This window comes from Platalea leucorodia (genome assembly GCF_965183815.1).
Source record: "Platalea leucorodia genome assembly, chromosome: 1".
In the NCBI taxonomy this organism is placed as follows: Eukaryota; Metazoa; Chordata; class Aves; order Pelecaniformes; family Threskiornithidae; genus Platalea; species Platalea leucorodia.
This window is the reverse complement of record NC_138823.1, coordinates 129,870,626-129,892,512: the sequence shown is the minus strand read 5'-3', so window position 1 is coordinate 129,892,512 and position 21,887 is coordinate 129,870,626. Positions and strand designations below refer to the sequence as shown.

Below are 21,887 nucleotides of genomic sequence, written 5' to 3'. Positions count from 1 at the left end.
TCAAAAAAGCAACAATTTTTTTATAAAAAGATAACTTGCAAGAAGCGCACATTTGCTCCTGGGTCATTAATATCCTGCTCAGCTTCTGTTCTCAACCGAAACCCGCAAAAGGTCAAGAGACGATGCAGACCACAAAAAAGCAAAATTGCCAGAAAGAACTGCCTGATTAGCCTCACTTAAGTTAAAGTTTCAAACCTTGCAAATCTTCCTGACCAAAGAAGCCTCATTTAAGAGGGGTCTCCTAATGATGGTGGTCTGCCCCTTGCTTTGAGGGAAATGTGTGAAGAGGGATGCACATCACCTGCTAGAGAAGCTGGTGTGGAGTTCCAGGATACCTCCCACTGGAGAGATGGGTCCTCAGCTGCAGGACAGACAGGCAAAACACCTGAAGGTTAATCATTTGTACGTCCAAACCATCTCTGTAAAGATACCTGATAAACTGTTTATGGTGAATTAACAGACAGTGCAGAAGCATGATGTAGTGTATAAATGACTAAATGGCACTATTAGAACTTGCAGCTCACAGGTGTTGACAACAAACAAGTAATGTGGTGTTTATCCAGCTCATATTTCATGCTTCTTGGGGAAAACTCACTTTCCCTGATCTTACTGGTATTTCACTGGAAAGATTTATTGCTAAAAGCATTTCAGCATCAATAACTGTGCTTTGCAGAGGTGAAGAGTATTGTGGCAATGTGATACTTCATTCTGCCTGTTTTTCAATTGCAGTAATTTTTTATTCATGGGATTTTTGAAATTATTATCTGCAGATCATTTTGTATCTATTTAATTTGTTTATTTTTTATTTCTCCTGTCAGTGGTGTCTTCTGGAATGCCATTGAATACATCAAGGCTTAGTATTTAATACACTTTTAACACCAGAGATAAGTAACTAAGAGGCATTTTTTTTTTAAAACGCAAGCGTACTGAGCTTGTTGTACTGAGAGGCTGACAAGAGTGGTAATGCTGTGAGGGGGCATAGCCCCAGTAATATGTGATGCCAGTTCTCTGAGCAGCTGACACATTGCATTTTAATTCATGTTAAACAAAAATCATGATTGTAGCAGTTGTGGGCTTTGTAGACATTAGTTGCTCCAAGTTGGTCTTCTGTGGTGAGTCCATGTCTTCCAACTGGTTTCTTCCCACAGAGCGGGATTGATATGGGAGCTCTGTTAAAATCAACCTGTGACACCTTCCTAAAGACTCTTGAAGAATGTATGCAGATTGCAAATACTGCCTTCACTTCTGAGTTATTGCATCAGACCCCGCCTGGATCCCCACATTTAGCAGTTCTCAGAATGAACAAGGTAATGGCCAGTATCCTTTTCTTTCAGTCTTGGGTTATGGATAGTAAGGCACCCTTTTGTGAAGGAGCATTTGTAGAAGTAGGGAATGCATTTTTACCCATATTATAGCTAGTAGTCCTCTACTGGACATGCTCTGCTGTTTCTTGGGGTTTGCAAGCAAGGTGGGGCCATGTTTTAATAAGCAGTGACTAATCTCTTAACTTTTATCGATAGGTGAAATTTATTAAGCATTAACTTTCAGGGCCTGATCCATCTGCAGACAGCGATGTTTCAAAAAACACCTAGCTGTATGACAAGTTGGTCCACTGTGGGAGCTCACAGCAATTATTGCTCTTCTAAGCTACTGCAGCATCGGATCTGTGGTAATACGCCCACAGAAGCTGATGAGCTTATCTTTTGAATGAGAAGGGCACTTTCTTGAATCCTGGATCCACAGCTACATACACAAAACTGGAGCATCTCTGGCAAACAGCAGACTAAGTTGTACGTAGGAAGGTAGACACGTCAGTGCATCTGGGAAGTGAGATTACTTCACCAGACCTGGTATCTGGCCTCACATTTCGTCTGTTTTTTCCTCATTTTTTTTCTTAAGGGAAGAAAACATCATTGCAAAGAAAACTCACTGCCTTGTTTCTTTTCCACACGCTGTATGGTGTCTCACTTGGCACTTGCTAGCTAGCTTCTAAAAGAAGTCTCCTGGTTTTCTTTTCTTTTCTTTTTTTTTACCTTTTCAATATTTTAATGGTGTAATAATGTATTAAGTTTTTCATATTTGTCTGTATACTGCTTCCAGGTCAGAGAATTAGTGAGCGTATGCTTAGCTTTTCAGCTTTTTTGCTGACTCCAGCTTAGGCTTAATAAAATGTGAAGCTTGAGAAGCATGATACAGTCTTCTTGCTTTAAAGAATATTCCCCCTCCCCACTTATCTTACAGATAAAGCACTCTGTCTTGCCCAGTCACACCTCAACGGAAAGGTATAATAAAAGTCTTTACTGTCAATCTCTTTCTAATCTGGTTTTGGTAGTGTCTGTTCTTTCCATATTTGTACTGTAATATTACTAGTACTGGATGCAGGCAGAATTGTATTGCTCTGAGCTGTGTACATGGAAGCAGACAGACCAAAAGGGAGCTGGCTCACCCCACTTCATGTCTCTTCTTTATCAGCCCTTTCCCTTTTATTTTTCTCAGCCATCCACTTACTGGTGACTTACTGGTCAGTCAGCAGCCAGCTCTCTCCCGCTTCAGTGCGTTTTCCTGCATCTCAGGTTCCACTCCATAAGCTCATAAAATCATTGATGGAGAGCAGGCTATGATTTGTGGAGTAGATGGCATATTTTAACGTACTAATGAGGGGATATTCTTTTAGCTGCAATACCTGCCTGTGATTTTCTTTTTTGTAATCAATTGTATTTTTTTTATTATATCTCTTTTTAATAAAGGTCATTGTAAATATATTCAGACTCCGCAAACTGAGGTTGAATCGTTAATCCTACTTGCTGCAAAGAGCTGCCTGGTTCCTTCTGTTATTTTAGACAAGTTCTTTTGCTCAGAGCAGCCTGTGGCAGCCTATAATTTCTGTCAACTATTTTTCTCTTATTGTTATTTGTGTGTTTTCACAGGAAGAAGCTTACCAAGCAATGTTTTATACACTAACCATTATTCTTTCCCTTTCTTCAGGCAGATGAACCCCTGTGAAAATGGCTCTGTAAAAGCAGAAATTAACCATCAAGAGCAAACCCTTATTAAAAGTCTGGAACGTTTAAACCCGGAAACAAATGAGGGGGGCAGTGATGTTTCTGTTGAAGATCACATAGCAGAGGATTTGGCAGGTAAATATATGCACCATCTTTTATCCAGAATCTTACTCTTAAAGTGTAAATGGAGGGAGGTGTAGGCTGCCTGTGAGAGTGCCGATACCTTCCTTCCCAGGAGAAGGAATGTCAGTGTATTTTAGTCCGATATCTGCCTGTTGTCAAGTCTTCCCAGCATAGCTCCTGCCCTTGTTGATAGCTAACTTGAGACTGAATGGGGAAGGAAATTAAAAATTCTTTTTTGGGCAAGTGGAGGCTCCTCTAGATGCTGATTGACGTGCGTAACAATACAGCCTGGCAGGGCTTGGGCTTGTTTTGCGCTGTGGACGGACACGTTGTTCCCAGAGGCCCTCCACTGGGAATGCTGGCATCTCTGCTAGTGTGTAGGGCTGCACTGTCAGAAGGGGGGCACTGAAGCTAATTGTGTGCCTGTCTTGGAGGGGTTGACCTTGTAGTCGCTCTTGATTGCTCTGACAAATCTTTATGGAAAATTAACAGTTTTTCTGCAATTAAGAGTATACTAGAAAGCACCTTATTTCTTCCATTACCTTAGCAACAGCAGGAAACTTAGATTTGCATGTGACTTCAGTAAAACACTGTTGAATTAATTCAGTATAAAATTCCATCCAACATAGCTATATTGTTAAGGGCTGCTGAACTTACTTTGGGTAAGTCTATACAAGTAACGTATGATTTCTGCCTGTCCTGTTGAATGGACTGTTCTTGAACAGAGCTTTCTCTGCCTGGCCATTATTCCAAAACTTATATATGCGGTCAGTGAATCACCTGAAGTTTTTAAGCCCAAGTTAATGAACATGGTGATTTTGTTCTTACATGGGTTCTCTGGAATTTTTCCCATTTCTGTAACTGGTGTTTTGTTATGTGGTAAGTCCCTGCAGAATAACATGCATGTGTCACCATTTAGTGTGATACCTCAAGAATACAGTGCTAAAGCAAGGAGATGAAACTAATTCAAGTCAGGTTGTTGGTATTTAGCTGCTGAGGTCATTCCTGTGCAAAAAAGCGAAAAGCCTACCCCCTTTTGGGTACACACATCTAAGCTGCAGAGTTTTGCTGGCAGTACGGCGTAGAGCAGGTTGTGCAGTGCCATCCATCTGGGATGGGCTGACCCAGCCAGCCTGGGGCCCTGTCTTGCTGGTGGCTGTATTTGGGTGCTCCCTGTGACCCCAGGAGCTCTGCCCTGTCTCAGATACTCTTCCTTCCCTCTCCCTTCTATTAAGAGCAGTCAATCTTTAAAAACACTCAAGCATTTAAGTCCCGTAAGAAGTTTCAGTTTGTCATTTAGTGCTTACAGTGTTTGAGTTCAAAGTTTCAGAGGACCCCAGGCTTTATGCGTGGCACTCCTGTGGAGTCGCTGTGGACTCGGGCTGTTTCTCTACTCACCATCCCATGTGTCTTGGTGAAGGACAGATCAGTGACATCCCTCAAACTCTAGTTCCTTAGCAGAGTCACTTTGCTTGTGAGTAAGGCATGGTCAGTGGTGGCTGAGGCCATTTTTTTCTGACCTGAGGAGCACGGCTAAAGTCTCGTTGCTGTTACCGGGTTTGAGTGATTCTTTTTTCACGCAGCACTAGGCTTATTTAGTGGTTCTGCAAGTAATAGGGAAAGCTGCAAGTTTGTTTTCAGGCTTTACTCAGAGGAAGATAGTTCCTTGCAGCTGGATCCCTTCAGCCAGGAGCTCGGTTCCACTTCAGGCCTATAAATCCTCACTGGCCTTTGAAAGTATTCCTTTCCTGGAGAGACATGTTCCCCGAGAAATTCTGGATGTTAGTGTGACAGTATGGCAGGAAGACATACTGTGGCCATGGCCTGTGCGCTGCAGATACTGCGAATATATCACTTTTGTTTCTTGAGTTGTTCTCTGCACTTTTCCGTGAGGTCAGAAGGTCTTACCACACATGGGATGTGGCTTTTCTTTGGGTGTCTAAGACTTTGTCTTCCTTCAGAGGTGCTCACGTAGTGCTCTGTTTATTTGAAAAAAATGCGCTTGACCCCAAGGAAGAAATAAAACAGAGAACAGTGGGGAAGAGGCAACTGGATCTTTTTCTGGGAAACTTTAAAGATACTCATACAAATCGGGGAGAACATAGCAGCCTTTGATATCACAGCAGTACCTATCTAAGCAGCCAGTTTACTTACTTATCAGAAAGACCAAACAAGTCACTATTACTCTTTTCCTTTTGAAAATGCACTGTGCCATTTTATCAGCACCAGGGAAGTTACAGCATGTGAGAAGTAATCTTTCTTTCAAGATGAGTCTGCTCCCCGCTGCACCCAATCACTTCTTCAATGCTCTTCTCTCATATTGCTGTCCTTGCTGAGGATACGTGGGCTTACCTGCATTGGAGCCAGGTGCTTGGTCTGTCTGATTAAAGGAAATGGGGAGGGGACTGGTTGACATGTGGTCTGAGCACCCAACAGCAGGGGAACTGTAGTTAGAGTCATGGTGTTGGCAGGGAAAGCTTTTAAATTTGTATGATTGTCTTAAGGAACAAGAATAACAATGTGGGTGTGTGGCTGTTTTCTTTTTCTATTTTTGTTTTTCTTCTGTTTCCTATAAATATAAGGCATTAAAGAAGATGGAGAGAACAAGCTGCAAGCTGTAGAAAGCTTTGATGCCCACAAGTTGCTGCAGTCGGAAACGAATTCTTTAAGTGGATTGACTCTGTGTGAGGAAGACAGAAATGAAAATGATTCTCCTACCTTCTTCAGTGTCATGAGCAATAGGTAGTACATGTTGCAGATGTAAATTAAAAGGCTTATTGAACCTTTAAGTCCTTAATTGACTCATTTTTAAGGCTGTTCTGTCTATAAAGCTGTATTTGCTGAGATCATTTAACATGACTGCATCCAGCACAATAATTGAAGATATCCTTTGTAGAATTGGCTGTACAGAGTGGAGTGGGAGGTTTTTTCCTTGGTTATAATTACAGGCCTTGCTTGCATGCCACCAAATGTGTATTTTCTGCAGTCATTTACTTTAACCTTGTGAAAGAAAAGCCATGTTGGTAGTTCCATGTCTATAAGTTTTACCTCTATGCAAGTGAAGCGGACATGAAATGTAATTTTGTCTTCAGAAGTTGCACAAAAATTGTTAAGGTAAACAATCTTCTCTGCTTGTCCTGGACACCAGGTTCAGCGATATTGAACTTCGGGAGGAAGAGGGCATACCAACAGAAGAGTTTCTGGAGTCATGTTACGCAATTGTGCCCGTTCTGGGTAAGCAGCGCTTTCTTTTCATCCCATGGGTGCATCTAACTCCTTCTAGCTGCCTGCTGCTATCTACTCCTCTAGCTGCCAGCTGTGAGAAAAGGTGGAGCAGTTGCTTTGGAGAATTTGTTCTTTGCTAAAGTGATTTCTTTGTGTTCTTGTGATTTCTAAAGTGTTTCTTTGCTAAAGTGATAGTTATAAAGTGATAGTTATAAAGTGATAGTTATAAAGTGATAGTTATAAAGTGATAGTTATAAAGTGATAGTTATAAAGTGATAGTTATAAAGTGATAGTTATAAAGTGATAGTTATAAAGTGATAGTTATAAAGTGATAGTTATAAAGTGATAGTTATAAAGTGATAGAAATAGTTCCTATCAGCAGAATCAATTTGACTGGTACAAGAAGATACTTCTTAGTCTTTCTCTTTTTAGAGGAGGCACTCTCATTTAGATGGGACCCGTGTATAAGCTGTCTGGAAATCTGTGGGTATATCTGGAACAGTGGTTTCTTGCCCTCAAAAGAACAGTGTGGAATGCCTTGCGTGTCTAATACTGCTGAGAGCACACCATCAGCTGTACTAGCTATTGCTGCTATTTGATTTTCCAAAGACTTCTGTCTCCAGCTAGCGCAGCCCCCCACCTGCTTGGCCCCTGAATCTAACAGCAGATGTGAGGACCCTGTAAGCATGCACCCTTTTGAAGACTTCCAGATTGTAGGTCGGTGTATTTTACCACTTGTACCAACCGGGGTGGATTGGTTCTACACCAAAGAAAGACTTCGGTTTATGTCATTCATTCAGTATTCTCCTGCCATTTAAAAGGATTGTTAAGAGAGTAAATGAAATTAATTGTTACTAAGACGTGAGGACTGGAAAAAGCCACAATTTTAAAATATGGCCGCCTTTGTTTTTTTTCCTAGACAAGCTGGGACCAACTGTTTTTGCTCCTGTTAAAATGGATTTTGTAGGTAACATCAAGGTAACAGCTTATTTCTAACACTGATTTTTTTTTTTTTAAACAAAATATCTATTTTAGGTATTAAAGCTCAAGAATCTTTGTTGTAGGAGTCAATATTGGAATGCTATTTAATATTTGATAATGTTACCATCTGTCAGATCAGAATGCTGAAATGCCCCTAATTCTGTTCTTACGGTACATGCTGTGTTTAATAAATCCAGCTGTTGTGCACAAACTTATAAAATACTTGACTGACTGCCAAGAAAAACATCTGTGACACCTAATGAATATGACTTCGATTCTGCACTGAATAGGTTCTAAGTCATGATGCAATGGTAGCAATATTGACTTTAGACTGTAAAACAAACCAGGGGGGAAAAAAAACCTTTCCTCAAACAAGTAAGAGCAAATTAGTGCGTTAAGAAGCAGCTTCACAGCAGGTCAGGGCAGACGCTGCAGCTTCGGTTCTCGTTCTGACAGTCCTTCCAGCTCCAAGTCCGAAAAGGTTTGAAGTGCTACTTGTGAGACAAGATGTATTCATAGTGAGACTTTTCACAGCTTTTTCTTTCAAGGAAAAAACAGAAAAGCAAACCATATCTCCTGAGTGTATGATAAGCAACGTTGCATACATTCAGATTTGTCTGGTGCAAAGTAAGGCAGATATGAACTTATCTTGCTGAAGGTAGCCACTGAAAGACTGAAAATAGAAAGAGGGAAGAATGCTATTTAAAAAAAAAATTGAATATTTATTGTCAAATGATAGGCAGCTGCTCCTTTAAGGTAGAAGACGACTATTTAACTGCCGCGTATATTTTGCCTTTTGTTTTTGTGAGGAGTTGTGTATAACAAACTTTGGAATAAATTAAAAAGCTTAAGCATGCCGATGACTGCTAAGTGTAATGGAGAATTTGCAGCTTAGCAGTTGTCAGAAGGCAGTCTTGTTTGTACTTGAAGCTTGGGGCAAATGGGACTTTGCTCAGAGAGCAGGTTGAGTTTAACTCCGTTCCACTGGTGTGGAGGATGCCATGCGAACCTAAAGCATTTTGTCAGACAGAAATGGTAGGTTCCATGTAAATCTTTGACTGAGATGCTTTTTTTTGGTTGCGTTAGCCAGATGTGTCTGGTGTTGTGCCCTGCAAAGGCGTGCCTGGCGTGGCAGGCCAGCCGTGCTGTGGGGGCTGTGTGATGTGGTTGGGGATCTGTGGTATCCTTTGCAGGGAAGAGTCCTGGTAAATAGGTGGTATTTACAGGACAGGCCACTGTTTGGTCTTAGAAGCCTAAAGCTTTGTTTTTTCTCCAGAAAATAAACCAGAAATTTATAACCAACAAAGAAGAGTTTGATACCCTTCAGAAGATAGTGCTCCATGAAGTGAATGCCGGTGTAGCACAAGTTAGAAACTCTGCTACGGAGGCTCTCCTGTGGCTGAAAAGGTAATGGCCTTGTATCTACATACAATATGAACGGCTAAGGTGGAATGAGGGGCCTTTCATCGGTGCAAGCTTATGTACATGGAGAAAAGTGGTTACTTTCCACAGGCTGCATCAATCCAAACTGGCTAGGTTCAAGATTAATGTGTTGTCTGTGGTTGTATCACTACAACTTTGCCAAAAGGCCTGAAAAAGCAATTACAGGCAACCTTTTTTCCCATAAAAATGAAATTACAGTGAGTGACTGATCCTGCTGGGCCAGAATATCAGGCAGGTGATTTTAAGCTGCAGCAGAAATGTTTTAGCGAAGTGTTTTCCCTTGGGCTAGGAGAGAGACTGGAGGAGGTGGCTGCATTTTTTTTATTCAGATTGAAAATAGCGCCTTAATTCTGAGTTTTACTGCACAGCTGAGTTGTATTGCAACTTTGGGGGCTTTGTTATACTTTGGGTTACTTTGTTATAAATATGGTTTCTTTTTATTTTGTGGGTTCATCCTGACAGAGGCTTAAAGTTCTTGAAAGGGTTTTTGACAGAAGTGAAGAACGGGGAAAAGAATATCCAAACAGCTCTGAGTAAGTGCCAGTTGCTTTATTCTTCATGTGCTTCTGAATTTATATACTTGGCTATTTTCCTCCTCATTTAGAACCTGTGTTTTCTTTTCTTCAGGGACTAACGATGCAAGTAATCTCCAAGACATAACTTTTTTGAAAATTGCAGTTTTTGAAAATGGCCATCTTCAGGCAGATTACTAGATAATTGGTCAATGTTGATTTAATAGCAGATAAAGATTCCTTTAGTTGGCATACTTTTGGCAGGGGAGACGGTCATATCTTAGGGAAAAAAGTGCTTTGTCTCACTCCATTTTCTCCTACTGGTTTGCAGTGAGAGCGCTCCCGCATTTATAGTTGCTGTTGTGTTATTTTTTTAGTTCCTTGTGAGATTGGCCATTACTCTTTGAAATCACCTCTTTGCCAGTATGGCTGTGAATTGCCTGTATCAGTTAGAAGGGAGTTTGTAACAGAAAAGAAGGAATTTTTTCCAAGTACACAATTTCTGTTACTTACTGAGTCAGGCTAGTGCCCACAGCAAGTATAAAACAAAATACAAACCCCTCTCAGACTTGACTTGGTTATTCCTGAGTAAGACCCTCTCTATATGCATGCAGTCTAATGTTATGATAATCCTTTAAAATGGCTTTAAACCAGCTTTTTTTAAAGCTTTATTTTTTTTAGCTTCTTTTAAACAGCTAAGAAGTTGTCCTGTAGGATTAGTAAACTAAGAACTACTACACTGAAGTATGTAAGCAGCTCTAGGAAGTGGGACTGTAAATACGCTGCTACCAGATGTGGATGTTAAATACCACAGAAAGCCAAGCCACTTATTTGACCTTCTAAGTCTGAAGGCTTCAGCACTGAATTATTTCTTCAATTGCTCTGTGTGCAACAGAGCTGTGCTCCTGTTTTTTTCTCACTTCTTCCTTCCCTTTCTCCCCCTCATCCATATCTGTATCACCAGTGCAGCTTTGGCTTACTGTTACAGTTTCTCATTTAGGAGTTACTGTGCTATTTGAATCTCAAGTAAAGATGGGGTGTATGTTCTTTTCCTACAAGCTCAAATATCAAGCTAATGAAATGAAAATAAAAAATGGAATATCCACCAGTTCTTAGGATCTTCTGAGGAACAAACAGCTTTCTAAAGGGATTTGTCTTTACTTGGGATTTAAATCTAAGCAAACTTTTCAACTTCTGGTGTTTTTAATGTCCCCTGTATTTGCTGATAAGGCAGATAATAGACTTGTCAGTCCTGTTTTCTACACAACACTCTCTCCTTATTTCATTGCTCTTATTACTGTATGCTTTTCTCATAAATTCTCTCTCCTACTGTAAAGATAGAAAAGCCTCATTCCCCAGTCATTAGACTGATAAGACAAGGAGTACTTCATATTACAACAAAACTTGTGGCTGCGTTTTACTGACTTTTTACACTCTTCCAATAACAACTGTCTGCAGTCTTTTGAGCAAATATGCTAAAGCAGCAAAATGTAGAAGTTCTATTTCTTCAAGGTGAACAGCTCAGGGAAAGTACAATACGATGTCAGATACTTAAAAATTCAACAGAAGGACAAGGATATGAAATGATGGCAGTGACAAACTAAGACTGGGAAAATGTGGCTCAAAGATATTTGGCTTTGTCCATAAAAAGCTTTGTATATGAAAGTGGAGCTGTCTAGGAACATAAAAAGGGTCTTCATCAAAGGCTACAATCAGGGGCACTCACAATAGAGATCCTGAGGATTATTTTAATAAAGGCCCAGTGCTTTCTGTTCCAATGACCCTTGAAACTCGACCCTCAGATGTAAAGAGAGAGTTCTTGGTTAATGCCTGAGCTAACCACCTTGATTGGTTAACCATCAGGTTTCAGGATTGTTTCACCCCGTATATTATTTTCTCAGACTTGCACTGAACTGAGAACTAGATAGTAGAAGAAGTGTTAGTCATGAATCACAGCTAGTCAAATAAAAATTACATTTGCCTTCCTGTCTGTTAGAACGCTTACTTGCCGTGGATGAGTTGAAGAAGATTTGACAGCAGAGCTGAGACCTCAATGCAGAAATCACAAATCTGTCATCTCATTTCAGTCATGACTTTGGTGCTCAGAAACAGCCATTATTTGCATCCAGTGGCAAGAATATATCCTTAAATAGTCATTTCTAAGCTCTAAGTTCTCTTTGTGATGCAAACTTAAAACTGCCATACATCTCTCTCTTGATTGATTTTTTTTTTTTTTTTTTTTTTTTTTTTTCTTCTTCCTTTAAGACAATGCTTATGGAAAGACATTACGGCAGCACCATGGTTGGGTTGTCCGCGGGGTCTTTGCGGTAAGTATTTATCTTGGTTACTGATAGAGCTGGGAGTCTTGTTAATGTGGTCTTATGTTGTGTGTAATTAATAAACCATGTTAAAATTATATGCATTAAAATGAATAGATTACCTTGTCAGACCTTATTTTCCGGGTGAGGATTGTGGCTATCGCTAAGTTCTGTATTGGGCTTTCAGGGTGGAACCTGCTTTCTGGAGCCAAAATAGATGGAACACGCTTGCATGCACATTTTTTTCATTATGTGCTTTTCAGCACAGTCTTGCAGGGCTATTACATGAAGAAATGAGGGTTTGCGGTTGCCTTTTTGAGGATTGATTTGTCTTTGGATGTGGGCATTCAAGAAGGGTTAGTGCAGAATGTGTCAGGGAGTTGAAGTAGAATATATTGGCTAGAGAAAATGGTTTATTTTTGTCCAGTCTGGCAGCTCCCCCTCGTGTCTGTCACTGGAAATTACCACTAAAATTATAAAAGGAAAAAAAGAAGAGCCTCATCCAAGCAGTCATGGCAGAGGCTTTGACTGGGAGAAACAGAAATGTTGGGGAAAGCTTTCTAAAGAGTGTTTTGAGAAAGGGACTTCAATGTTGAAATGTTGAAGTGTGTGACACTGGGTTGGGAGCTCCCCTAACAAACTGTACTTTATTTGGGGTTTGTATTTAATTCACTTCCTTAAAATCAGACCTCTCTGAAGATGTCTTAAACTGGGGATCTACATAGAGATAATAAATATATATTAGCTTCCCTGTCCGTTAAAAATCTTAACATACGCACATACACATAAATACATTAAAGCTATGCAGTCTAAGTGCAGAGAGGGATGTCTCAAAAGTTTTTCATTACTTTAGTTCAGTTTCTTTTCCTGTTCTGTTTTGCAAATCTAAAAGCTTTGGTTCCTCTCCCAGTTAGCTTTAAGGGCAGCTCCAACGTACGAAGATTTTGTGGCAGCTCTGTCTGTAGAGGAGTGTGATCCTCAGGAAGAATCATTTTACAAAGGAATACAGAGGGACCTCAACATTTACTTACCAGCCATGGAAAAGCAGCTAAATATCTTGGACACTCTCTATGAAGTACATGGTTTGGAGTCAGACGAGGTGGTATGACTACAGCAAGACCATGTCTTAAAACTTCAGGGACTGTGTTTGTTAACAAAAACTTCTTCTGTTTTGGGCTTTCTTGGACATCATTTCTGTTCATTGTATCTTTTCAGGTGGGAAGGGTGTTGTGAGTGTTTTTGGGGAAGGGTATGTATGATTTTTATTTTTTTGTTAACGCTTGTTTTGTGTTTAAATGCAGAGGTACTGTTTCTCTTTGGGTCATAACTATGTCTGTGATGAATGTTTTTGACTGTTTCTTTCCTGCCTGTGCACTCCCTCTTCTCTTCACCTCATAAAAGTAACAGAGCAGAATTTGGCCTTTGCTCCCGTACCTTAGGAGAGAGCCGCACGTGCAGCGGAGCAGTCGGGATGTCAGGATGGAGCCCAGGCGGGCGCTGCTGGCTCTGGCTCTCCCATGCCCTGTGCCCACTCCCTGTGACCTGTAGGAGGACAGAGGAGGTGTAGGAGGACAGAGGTAGTGAGAGTTATTATTACTTTGGTAGCAGAACAGAGGGTCAGTTAAATGCCACCTTATAAGGTACGCTATGCATTTGTCCCTTAATTTGGGTTGAAGCATTTTAATGCAGCACCCCCCCAAATATTACAGAGATCTTCACCACAAGCCTATATGGTTGGTGGTCTGAGCTTCCCCAGGAACCAGCCTTTGAAACTGTGGGTCGTGTTCCCTGACCAGCTCCCAGTATGTGCCACGTTCTCCCTGTCAGCTCCTGCCAGTGGGCCACAAGAAATTTGCTGGCACAGACTGGCAGAGCCCAGCTAATTGCAACAGTGCTTTACACAAGCAATTGAAGATCATGTCCATCATCCTGTTTTATTAAGGTTTTGGTAGGTTTTTCTATTTTGGGTTTAGGGTTTTCTTAAATCAAATTCACACAGAAAAGTAATATTTGCTTTTAAATTGAATACAGCTAGCAGTTTAAAAAGCAGATTTTATTAAAATCCTTCCTAAGCTGCCATTATGGGCAGAGACTTTATGAAAGTGGACATGAAATGAGTAAAGCGTAGGAGAAGCTAGAATTTGTCAAGGAGTCATTACACATTGGGCCAATTACAAGCCTGAAAATCTGAAATGATGTTGAAGTGACTGGAAATTAAGAAAATAAGATTTGCCCTTTTTCCCATTTTGCTGATACAGATAAAAATGTGCTCCTTAACACTGCTGCTATTGAAAATAATAAAGAAGTCCTTTTAGCTAGTGATATGGTTAAGGACAAAATTACTAGTTGTGTTGATGACTAAAAGGCTGTCTGTGAATTATTCACTGCCCAATCAAGGAATAAATGGGTCTCAGTGGTGACCTAGGGCTTCAGATGGCTTTGTGCAAAGAGTTGAGTTTAACTCATGTGTAGGAAGAGAGAAGACTGATAATGAGGTACTTAGAATTAGTAAGTCTTTGTAAATACAGGAGAAGGTTCAGTGTCACCATACTCACAGGAGAAGTACTGGCCTTTGCTAGGCTAAAAACCACATTGTCTGTAAAATGAATGTACTGCAGGCCTGCTGCCCGGCATCACTCTGTGCCGGGAGCCTCTCTTCACACCAAATACTCGATCCTTTCTAAAGAGCCTAGCATTGCGAGCTTTAAGAAAAGCGTATGATGCTTTAAGAAAAGACCAAACATCACACTTAGTGTATAAAGCAAGATACCAGAACTGTAATTAGGCATTTAAATAGCATGTCTTTCTTGTTCTGTCATCTTCTCTGACTTGTGCCTATCTGTAGTTCTTGCATACACCAAGAGGAATCAGAAGGATGTGGGGTTTTAGTTTTTGTGTTTTCTTAATTTAAGTAGTATATATTTATGCTTGAGTAAAAAGTCAAAACTTTTGACCAAAGCTCCATTCAATTATTTCACTACTCGCAGTGCTAAAAATGAAGCAGAGAGCCTTTGGGATTTGGCTGTCTGCTGCTTCGAAGCATGAATGCAAAGAAACCACCCCTGCAGCAGAACAGCCAGCTCTCTACCCTGCATGGTTTCCTCAGGGTTATTGGCTATTATGTGGGAAACTTTTCTGTAATAGTTCTTAGCTGAATGCTCTGGGAAGGTAATGGAGACCACATTTCCACAAAGTATCAGCTGGGGTATGGGAAGAGTAGGAAAAAAAAATCCCTCTTCTCTAGAAACTAACTGTGAGATCATGATGAAAATTGGCTTCCCTTTTTGCTCTGACCTTTCCAGTAGCAGAAAAGCATATTCAGCACTTAAAGTCTTGGAGGTATTTTTGGATTTTGTTTGTTTTTGTTTTGTTTTGTTTTTTAACTAGCAGGAGAACTACTGGTTTATTCGTAGTGCATCAGACCCAATGTTTGATGCAAAAAGTAAGGAGGCTTTATTTCATAAGCAGAGAACTTAACAGCTTCATTGGGCCATTAACTTCAGCAATTACTAACTTCTACCATTCTTCTTTCTTCTAACAAATAGAGAGTGGTCCACATTGCATATCCTCTAACCAGCGTGGCATCCTGCCTCAGAACAGGCTTTCTTGTCTTGCTCATCTCTATAAAGTTGGTATTTCTGGGAATGTTCTTAGGAGACGGTGGCTTCAGGAGACCCCTGTGTGCTTGTTGTTAAATAGGGGACTTATAGAGAAGGAATTGAGGAAGGTCTCCTTGCCTTGAAAACTGGTACTTCACCATGCACTGCGGGGCATTGAGCACTTCTAAGACTAACGAATGCTGTCTTTCCAGTCAAACCACCACTGAGAAAGAAACCCATGCAGCATGTTGCAGAGCCGAACTCCAAGTTATACCTCTAAGGATGCAATAGACCAGATGACCAAGTGGAAGCAAATACACTGCTAGACAATTCACGTCTTTCTTTTCTTGTGATGTCAGTTTGGCAAGCAGAGAAGATTGCTTTTGATTTCTATAATTGTACAGAACAAGCAACTAACTTTTGGCCTTCAAATTTAGAATTGGAGAGAAGGTTGGTGTTTTCTGTTTGATTTATTTGGTTTGTTAATTGGTTAGGGTTGTTTTGTTTTTTTTAATGGCTGACATTTATGAACAAGTGACCTGCATACTGACAGAGGTCCACGTGACTCGGATAACAGCACCCTCGCTCTGTGTACTTTACATGAACTACTTTGGTTTCTTAAACTGCACTAGTCTGAAGTTTTGCATCCCTTTCCTTTAGAAATGCTTTCGGCTGTTTCCTTCAATGTCTAACAGTTGCATATTCTCAGGGATTTTACTTAGCCATGGCAAAATAAGAGTAATCACAGCCTTACCCTAGGGGAGTAAGGCTGGTTTTGGTGAAATTAGTATAGCTGAGCGTAGAATTCTGATACAGCATATGACACTGACAGTGTCTATCCAGTGCACATCCTTGCTGAGACATGGTAAATCCCAAAGCAATCTGATGGAAGTGCTATCTAGTACTGAATAATGGCAGTCAGCATATTTGAATAGAGATCTTACACATCTTTGTAATATAGTGCCGTTGGCATTAGAGCAGAGCTCTCAAATCATTTCAGTTGAGTTCTGCTTAGCAATGGGAGGCTTTTATTTATTTTATTTATTTTGTTGTTATTTTTTTAAAACAAACTATGTTCTGGAGCCCCCTCTGCTATTTTAAGACACCATACTCAGTTGTATAGTGAAGTTTTGTGACATTACAGTTGTAGAATATGAACTGGATACTCAAGTGCTTTAGTGTAAACTTAAGGAGTCATTGAAACATCCCATTTTGACACTGTTGTAATGTGGGTCTCCCTTTAGCAGATGCACTTAAAGTTAAGGGCCATATACCTTCACTTAAAAGCTTTTTGTAAAGCATCATCAGGATTTAGGTTACAGCTGTTTGTTTTAAAAATGTTTCATGGTTTCAAAAGTGTCACTTGGTTGGCTGGATGTATAAAAAGTATGCCCAAAATGTGCTCCAGTTGTTTGCAGCGTGCTTTGGCAACGGGGTGTGGACCATTATAGAAAACAGAGTTAGGTATGTCCGTATGCTGGACCTTCTAACCTTTTCTTTTCATTATCAATTCAGCTTTTGGAAAAAGCTTTAGGGAACCCTAAAATGCCTTTTAGACACCAGAAAAGATCATTAGCATGTTCCTATCTGGCTGTCTTTCCCTCTTCCCCACCTGGTGACCACCCCTTCCATTCCTCAAGTTCTTTGCTGTCAGAGCTCTTGCTGTCAAGTTGAAGCATTGCTCCATGAGAGTGCAAAGCAAGAGGTTTTGTAAGTGATAAAAATGTAAATTTGGAAAATCAGACCTGAATTCTTTGGCAGGCAACCAAACCTACAGTCAGATGGAGAATGTGCTGCTTTTCTCTGAAGTTTCTCCCTGGTTTGACATATTTTGCCAGGAAAACCACAATACCTTGAACTTTTAATTTCACCGATGAAATTTAAATTGGGACACTTCAGACTTGGCAGCTCTACCTCTTACAAGTGAAAGCACAGGTTGGTTTTTTTTTTTAATTGACTTATTTCTGTTCTCTTGCCTGCGTAGTACAGATAACAAAACAAAAAGAGAAGGGGGGCGGGAATAACTGAATTCATGCCTCTCTGCTAACCTCTGTAGCCCATTGGTGAACAAACCCTGCGAACTACTGCATGCTCCAAGCAATATAAAATCACCCTCATGCAGAAGGGGTATCATAGTGCACTTACTGGCTCTGAGCAAGCCCAGGCAGTAGCTGATCCTGCTCACAGTTCACATAAGGATTTAAGCACTTGCTTTGAAGTTAGAATCCAGGCATACGCTTCACTTAAACACACGCTGGCATGCGCTTCTTCGAAATGGGACCATTGAGTATCATTTTCAATATCCCTTTCTTGGTATGTTATTTCTCCCTGCAAATAATCTGATGTGCTAAAGGTTTTTGGTTTTCTTTTTAATATATGAAATTTCCTTGTTTTCATATCCTGATTTTTGCTTAGCACTAAGTTTGTCTACTTTATTTTGCATTGCAGCACTCAGGGGGTCCAAAACTTATTCTTTAATTCCTTTATTTAAAGCCATCTTGAAAGTTTGAGGTTTATGTCTGCTTGAAACTAAACAAGAAAATTGCATTCCAGAATATGGTGACTAAACTGAAAACCAAAGCAGCTTGCTTTTGTCGTTTCCTTTCCTATTTTCTTTTTTCAAGCCAATTTTGAGCATACATTTTATCAATGTCAAGCTGAGCTTACTGCAAGCCTTACTTGTACATACTAAAATACATTACCTACAGACTGAAATACATTTAAAGATGAAGAGAAGGTATATTGCCTCACACTTTAAATTTACTTAATTCTAAGGGCTTGTTCGTGCCCCCTAAAATCACCTCTTCCAGTGTAAGCATCACACACATTGTGCTGTCGTAAGCAGTTCGGTCTCAAAATACTTTGGAGTTTCCAGTCTGCATCATCTCTCAAATCATACAGCATCTGTCCCTTTTCTTCTGGAGCATTGTTAAGACCTTTGTCAGACTTTTATATTATTTCATTATAATAAACTTATTTTAAATAAGCATGTTTTAAAATCTCACTTTCTCCTTGCATGGATTTTGTTTCTTTTATTACAATAGAGGGCCTAAAGTGCTCTTCAGGACTGCATCTGTTCTAGGTACTGTCTGAACAGTCGAAAACAGTATGTTTCTGGTTCATAGAAACTACCTGTATGTATCTTTGTACGAAGAACGTTAACACATGTGGAGCCTGTTTTGATTACGAGAATAAAAGCTGTGTCTGGCATATGGTTGTGGGTCCTTGGCCAGTATAAATATGTGAAAGCTGTAGTTGCAAAAGCCATCCTGGCAGCGTGAGAGGAATTTGTGTTTTAAAATTGCGTGTATTATTATTCTTTTGCCTGGATTGGAATCTCTCCTCTAGGAGTTTCTGAAGTCTTTGAAATCCCTGTGTGGTCATTGTGAGATGCAGATCAAGACTAGTGCTCCTTACTTAATGTGGGTGTAACATCTCCCTTTCTCCCCCTTTTCTTTCTCTCTCTGCATATAAACACAGCGTGGACGTGAGAGCGGTTCTCTGACACCCGGTTGTCTCTCTCTAGCAAGGGCAAGTCCCTCTGTTAAATGGCAACACCCAGGTAGAGATCTGTGAAGTGGCGGAGGCATTTTCTCAGCTGGGGAAGAGCAGATGAGACCGAGCCCCTGCCTGTGCCCAGCCAGCCCTGTGGCAGAGGGGAGGATGTAGGTATCCTGCTGCAGCAACAGCAGCACTGCTCAGCTAGATCTGGCTGTCTCCTGTGGGGTACGGGAGACTCTGAACCTTTTTAATTGCAGTGGGACCCAGAGCATGAGCTCTGCAAAGGCTTAGAGCTGCATCTGCTTCAGCAGGGGCTGAGCTCTGGCAGGAGCCCCAAACTCAGCATCCCTCTGTCTCACCTGCTGGAGCTGAGCTGGTGGATAGCTGGCAACTCAGAGGGACAAATAGTTTAGAAGGCCTCCCACGGCAGAGATCACATCTCTTTTTCACCGCCCCAGGGTTTTATTCACCTTCTCTCCTTCCTAAGGAAACGAGCAGTTATCAGTCATGAGACCCTGGCGGTTCCAGCTTCGCGTGGTGCAGCTAAATAACAACAGTTGTGTCACTCATCTTTTTAGAGGTGCCCCTAAGACACCGTCTTGGCCCTGTTCTGTGGGCATGTAGAAATCACTTGGCACGTGGGTGAGCCTGGGTGCCACTGGCAGGAGCTGTCATTGCAGCCGTGGCGCAGGTTGCTTTGGTGGCTCTCCTGAAGCGTCAGCTGTGCCGCCGCAAGCCGCTGAGCCCGGCTCGCCGTATTACCCGGCAGCTCCTCCGAAGCCGTGCCGTTCCGTGTCGCAGTTGGATGGGGCTGCTGCTGGGGCAGAGCCCTGTCCTACGCAGGGTGGGCGCTCCTGGTGTTGGTATCTATAGTGTGTTACGCTGTACTAGACAGCTGTAGCTCTTCACACCGAAACAGAGAGGATGTACACAGAGACAGGCGTTAAAAGGAAAAGCAGAACGTGGTGGCTGTGGCGAGGAGGTGTGCGGCTGTGAGGAGGGACTGTCTGCCAGCGTGAGTCGTCGGAGTCACCTCTGTAACATGCTCTGCTCTTCTGCACATCCAAACACAGGCCAGCGGCACTGCACAGACGTGCGCTAATAGAAACCCCATGCACAAAAAGAATCTCCCAGGCAAGTGTCTCCTCACCACAGCTTCCACTGGTTAAAAAAAGCACATCTGTTGCCTTTACGGGATCCCAGATGAACTGCAGAAAGAGCCCCAGCTAAAGCTTTGACAGAGTTTGTGATGTTTGTTAGTAAAGGCCATAGACTGTGATAGAGGCTGCTAAATTCCTGTCCCCACCCCTGTCCCTACAGGAATCTAGATCCTTGGTTCAAAATAAAAACAGTGTGCTGAACGTGTAGGGTTCATAGGAACGCACAGGTGCTGCTGTTAAAATGGAAACCTCAAAGAGGACACATTAAAGATTCAGCAATGACCAAAATATCTGTAAATATTGTTTTTAGGGTTCTTCTATGTGGAAAAAGACGATGTTTTCTGAATTTAAGGGGGAAAGGCAATGCAAGCTCACAGCACCAAAGCTTTGACCAATGCCACCAGGCAGAGCGAAACCTTTACTAGGTTGCTTGCTTTTTAGCCCAGCTGGAAACCCTGCTACGCTGGGGGCAGCGTGGGGCTGGTGTGCAGTTTTACTGCCCTGTGGGAAAGACAAAGCTATTAAAATGCAGAATATGGGACCATAATTCAGTGCTACCGCCTAGACGGAGCACAGGTTTTGAACACCAGTTGAATGTGTTTGCACAAAGCTGTTCCCTGAATTGGAGCCATGAGGAGAAAAGTTTTCTTTATCATTTGGGGACTGGTAGAGTAAGTGTCAAGCATAAGTATTAGGACGAGAAAAGGAAGCATAGGAGATACTGCAGTATAGCAGACATTTCAAAACATGGGTGCAACCAAGCTATGTGTCTGTCTGTCCACCTGGAAGATTTCATCCAAGATGTTGCCATGTATTTTTTCCTAATATTTCAATACATTGACCCAAATATATTTCTTAACAGATATTTATTCCTCTCCTTCTGTGTCTAACACAGATTTTAGATTTGTTTCTTGTGCGTTATCATTAAAAAAACACATCAGCATTAGAAAGCTTCCAGCTTTCCTTCCCTGCCCTGTGATGGGATGGTTCCTAGAGAAGCTGCAGTGACAGCAGTGCCAGGCTCAACCCCTGACTTTGGAGATGAGGGGAAAAAGGCTTTTCCAAGTTTTGTTGTGTTCTTGCATTCCCCTAACCTTCACCTTTTACCAGCCTGTACTACTTTGCTGGTGTTCTGGCTTGCAAGGTCTGGTAAAATCTCTCCAGGATCTTTTGCTGTTTACCTACCACTTTAGCAAGGTGTCACCATTAGTGCAGGAGTTTTGCCTGCAGCAGGAGGAGCTGAAATTGGTGATACTCGTGTCCTTCTAGAGCTGTCAGTCAAGGAGTGGCTGAGATGCTGCTTCCCTGTCAGTGCCCCCAGTGGGTCCTGATGCTGACCATCAGCCTTTGGCCGCTTTCTAAGTGTGTACCTCACTGCTTTCAGCAAGATACACTGATGTGTGGCCTGTGCAAAGTCCTGCAGCGGTGCTTAGGAGAGAGCAGGTCACTGTTTTCTCAAACAGATCTGAGACTTAAAAATGCATTTTGCATCAATTTCTTTATACCAGGGCTCCTGCTCCAGCTATGGCTTTCCGCCAAAATAATTTCCAATCAATTTAGCATCTGTTTGCAGTGTTGGTATCGCCAGCTCATCTGTAGTCTTCAGAGACCAGACGTGCCTCACATAGTTTCCTATAGGTCATAGTTTTCCACTTGCTTTCTTGCTTAGCAGCTGGTACCCAACCTCCTTCCTGCAGGCGAGAGGAAGCCGTGTGCCGTGAGCTGTGAGCCTGTACCGTGTCCCCATCGCTTGCCTACCCTGCTTTCTCCCTGTCGTGATATTTGAGCCGTGGTCTCAGGTATTCGACATTCACTGAGCCCGACGCTCCACATCCTATGCATCGAGTGGCAACCAGCTTTCCCCAAAAAAGCAAAGCAAGCAGCTTTGCTCCACCGGCAGGACGCACCTGCCTCTGCAGCAGGGCGCCGCAGATGTGCCTGCGAAACCTGCACCGCTCCGAGCACTGTGGCAGCTGGGAGAGCTTTCTTGCCAAAAAAGCGGTGAGAGACCCTCATCAAGAGC

General features: G+C 41.7%; 1 protein-coding gene across 6 annotated transcripts in view; it reads left to right on the top strand.

The window, feature by feature from the left end:
• Positions 1–19,147, top strand: part of PLEKHA8 (pleckstrin homology domain containing A8) — a 34,437-nt gene extending 15,290 nt beyond the window's left edge. For 2 of the 6 annotated variants that reach the window (XM_082312256.1, XM_082312257.1), the window contains exons 5-14: positions 1,149–1,307; positions 2,242–2,282; positions 2,986–3,137; positions 5,708–5,867; positions 6,274–6,359; positions 7,270–7,328; positions 8,608–8,738; positions 9,237–9,307; positions 11,552–11,613; positions 12,515–19,144. In XM_082312256.1, coding sequence (XP_082168382.1) covers positions 1,149–1,307; positions 2,242–2,282; positions 2,986–3,137; positions 5,708–5,867; positions 6,274–6,359; positions 7,270–7,328; positions 8,608–8,738; positions 9,237–9,307; positions 11,552–11,613; positions 12,515–12,712 — 1,119 coding nt within the window. In that variant the 3' untranslated portion in view covers positions 12,713–19,144. Of the gene's footprint in view, positions 1–1,148; positions 1,308–2,241; positions 2,283–2,985; positions 3,138–5,707; positions 5,868–6,273; positions 6,360–7,269; positions 7,329–8,607; positions 8,739–9,236; positions 9,308–11,551; positions 11,614–12,514 lie in introns of all 6 variants that reach the window. The other 4 variants (XR_014228205.1, XR_014228206.1, XM_082312259.1 and 1 more) reach the window with 4 other exon arrangements.
• The last annotated feature ends 2,740 nt before the right edge of the window (positions 19,148–21,887 follow it).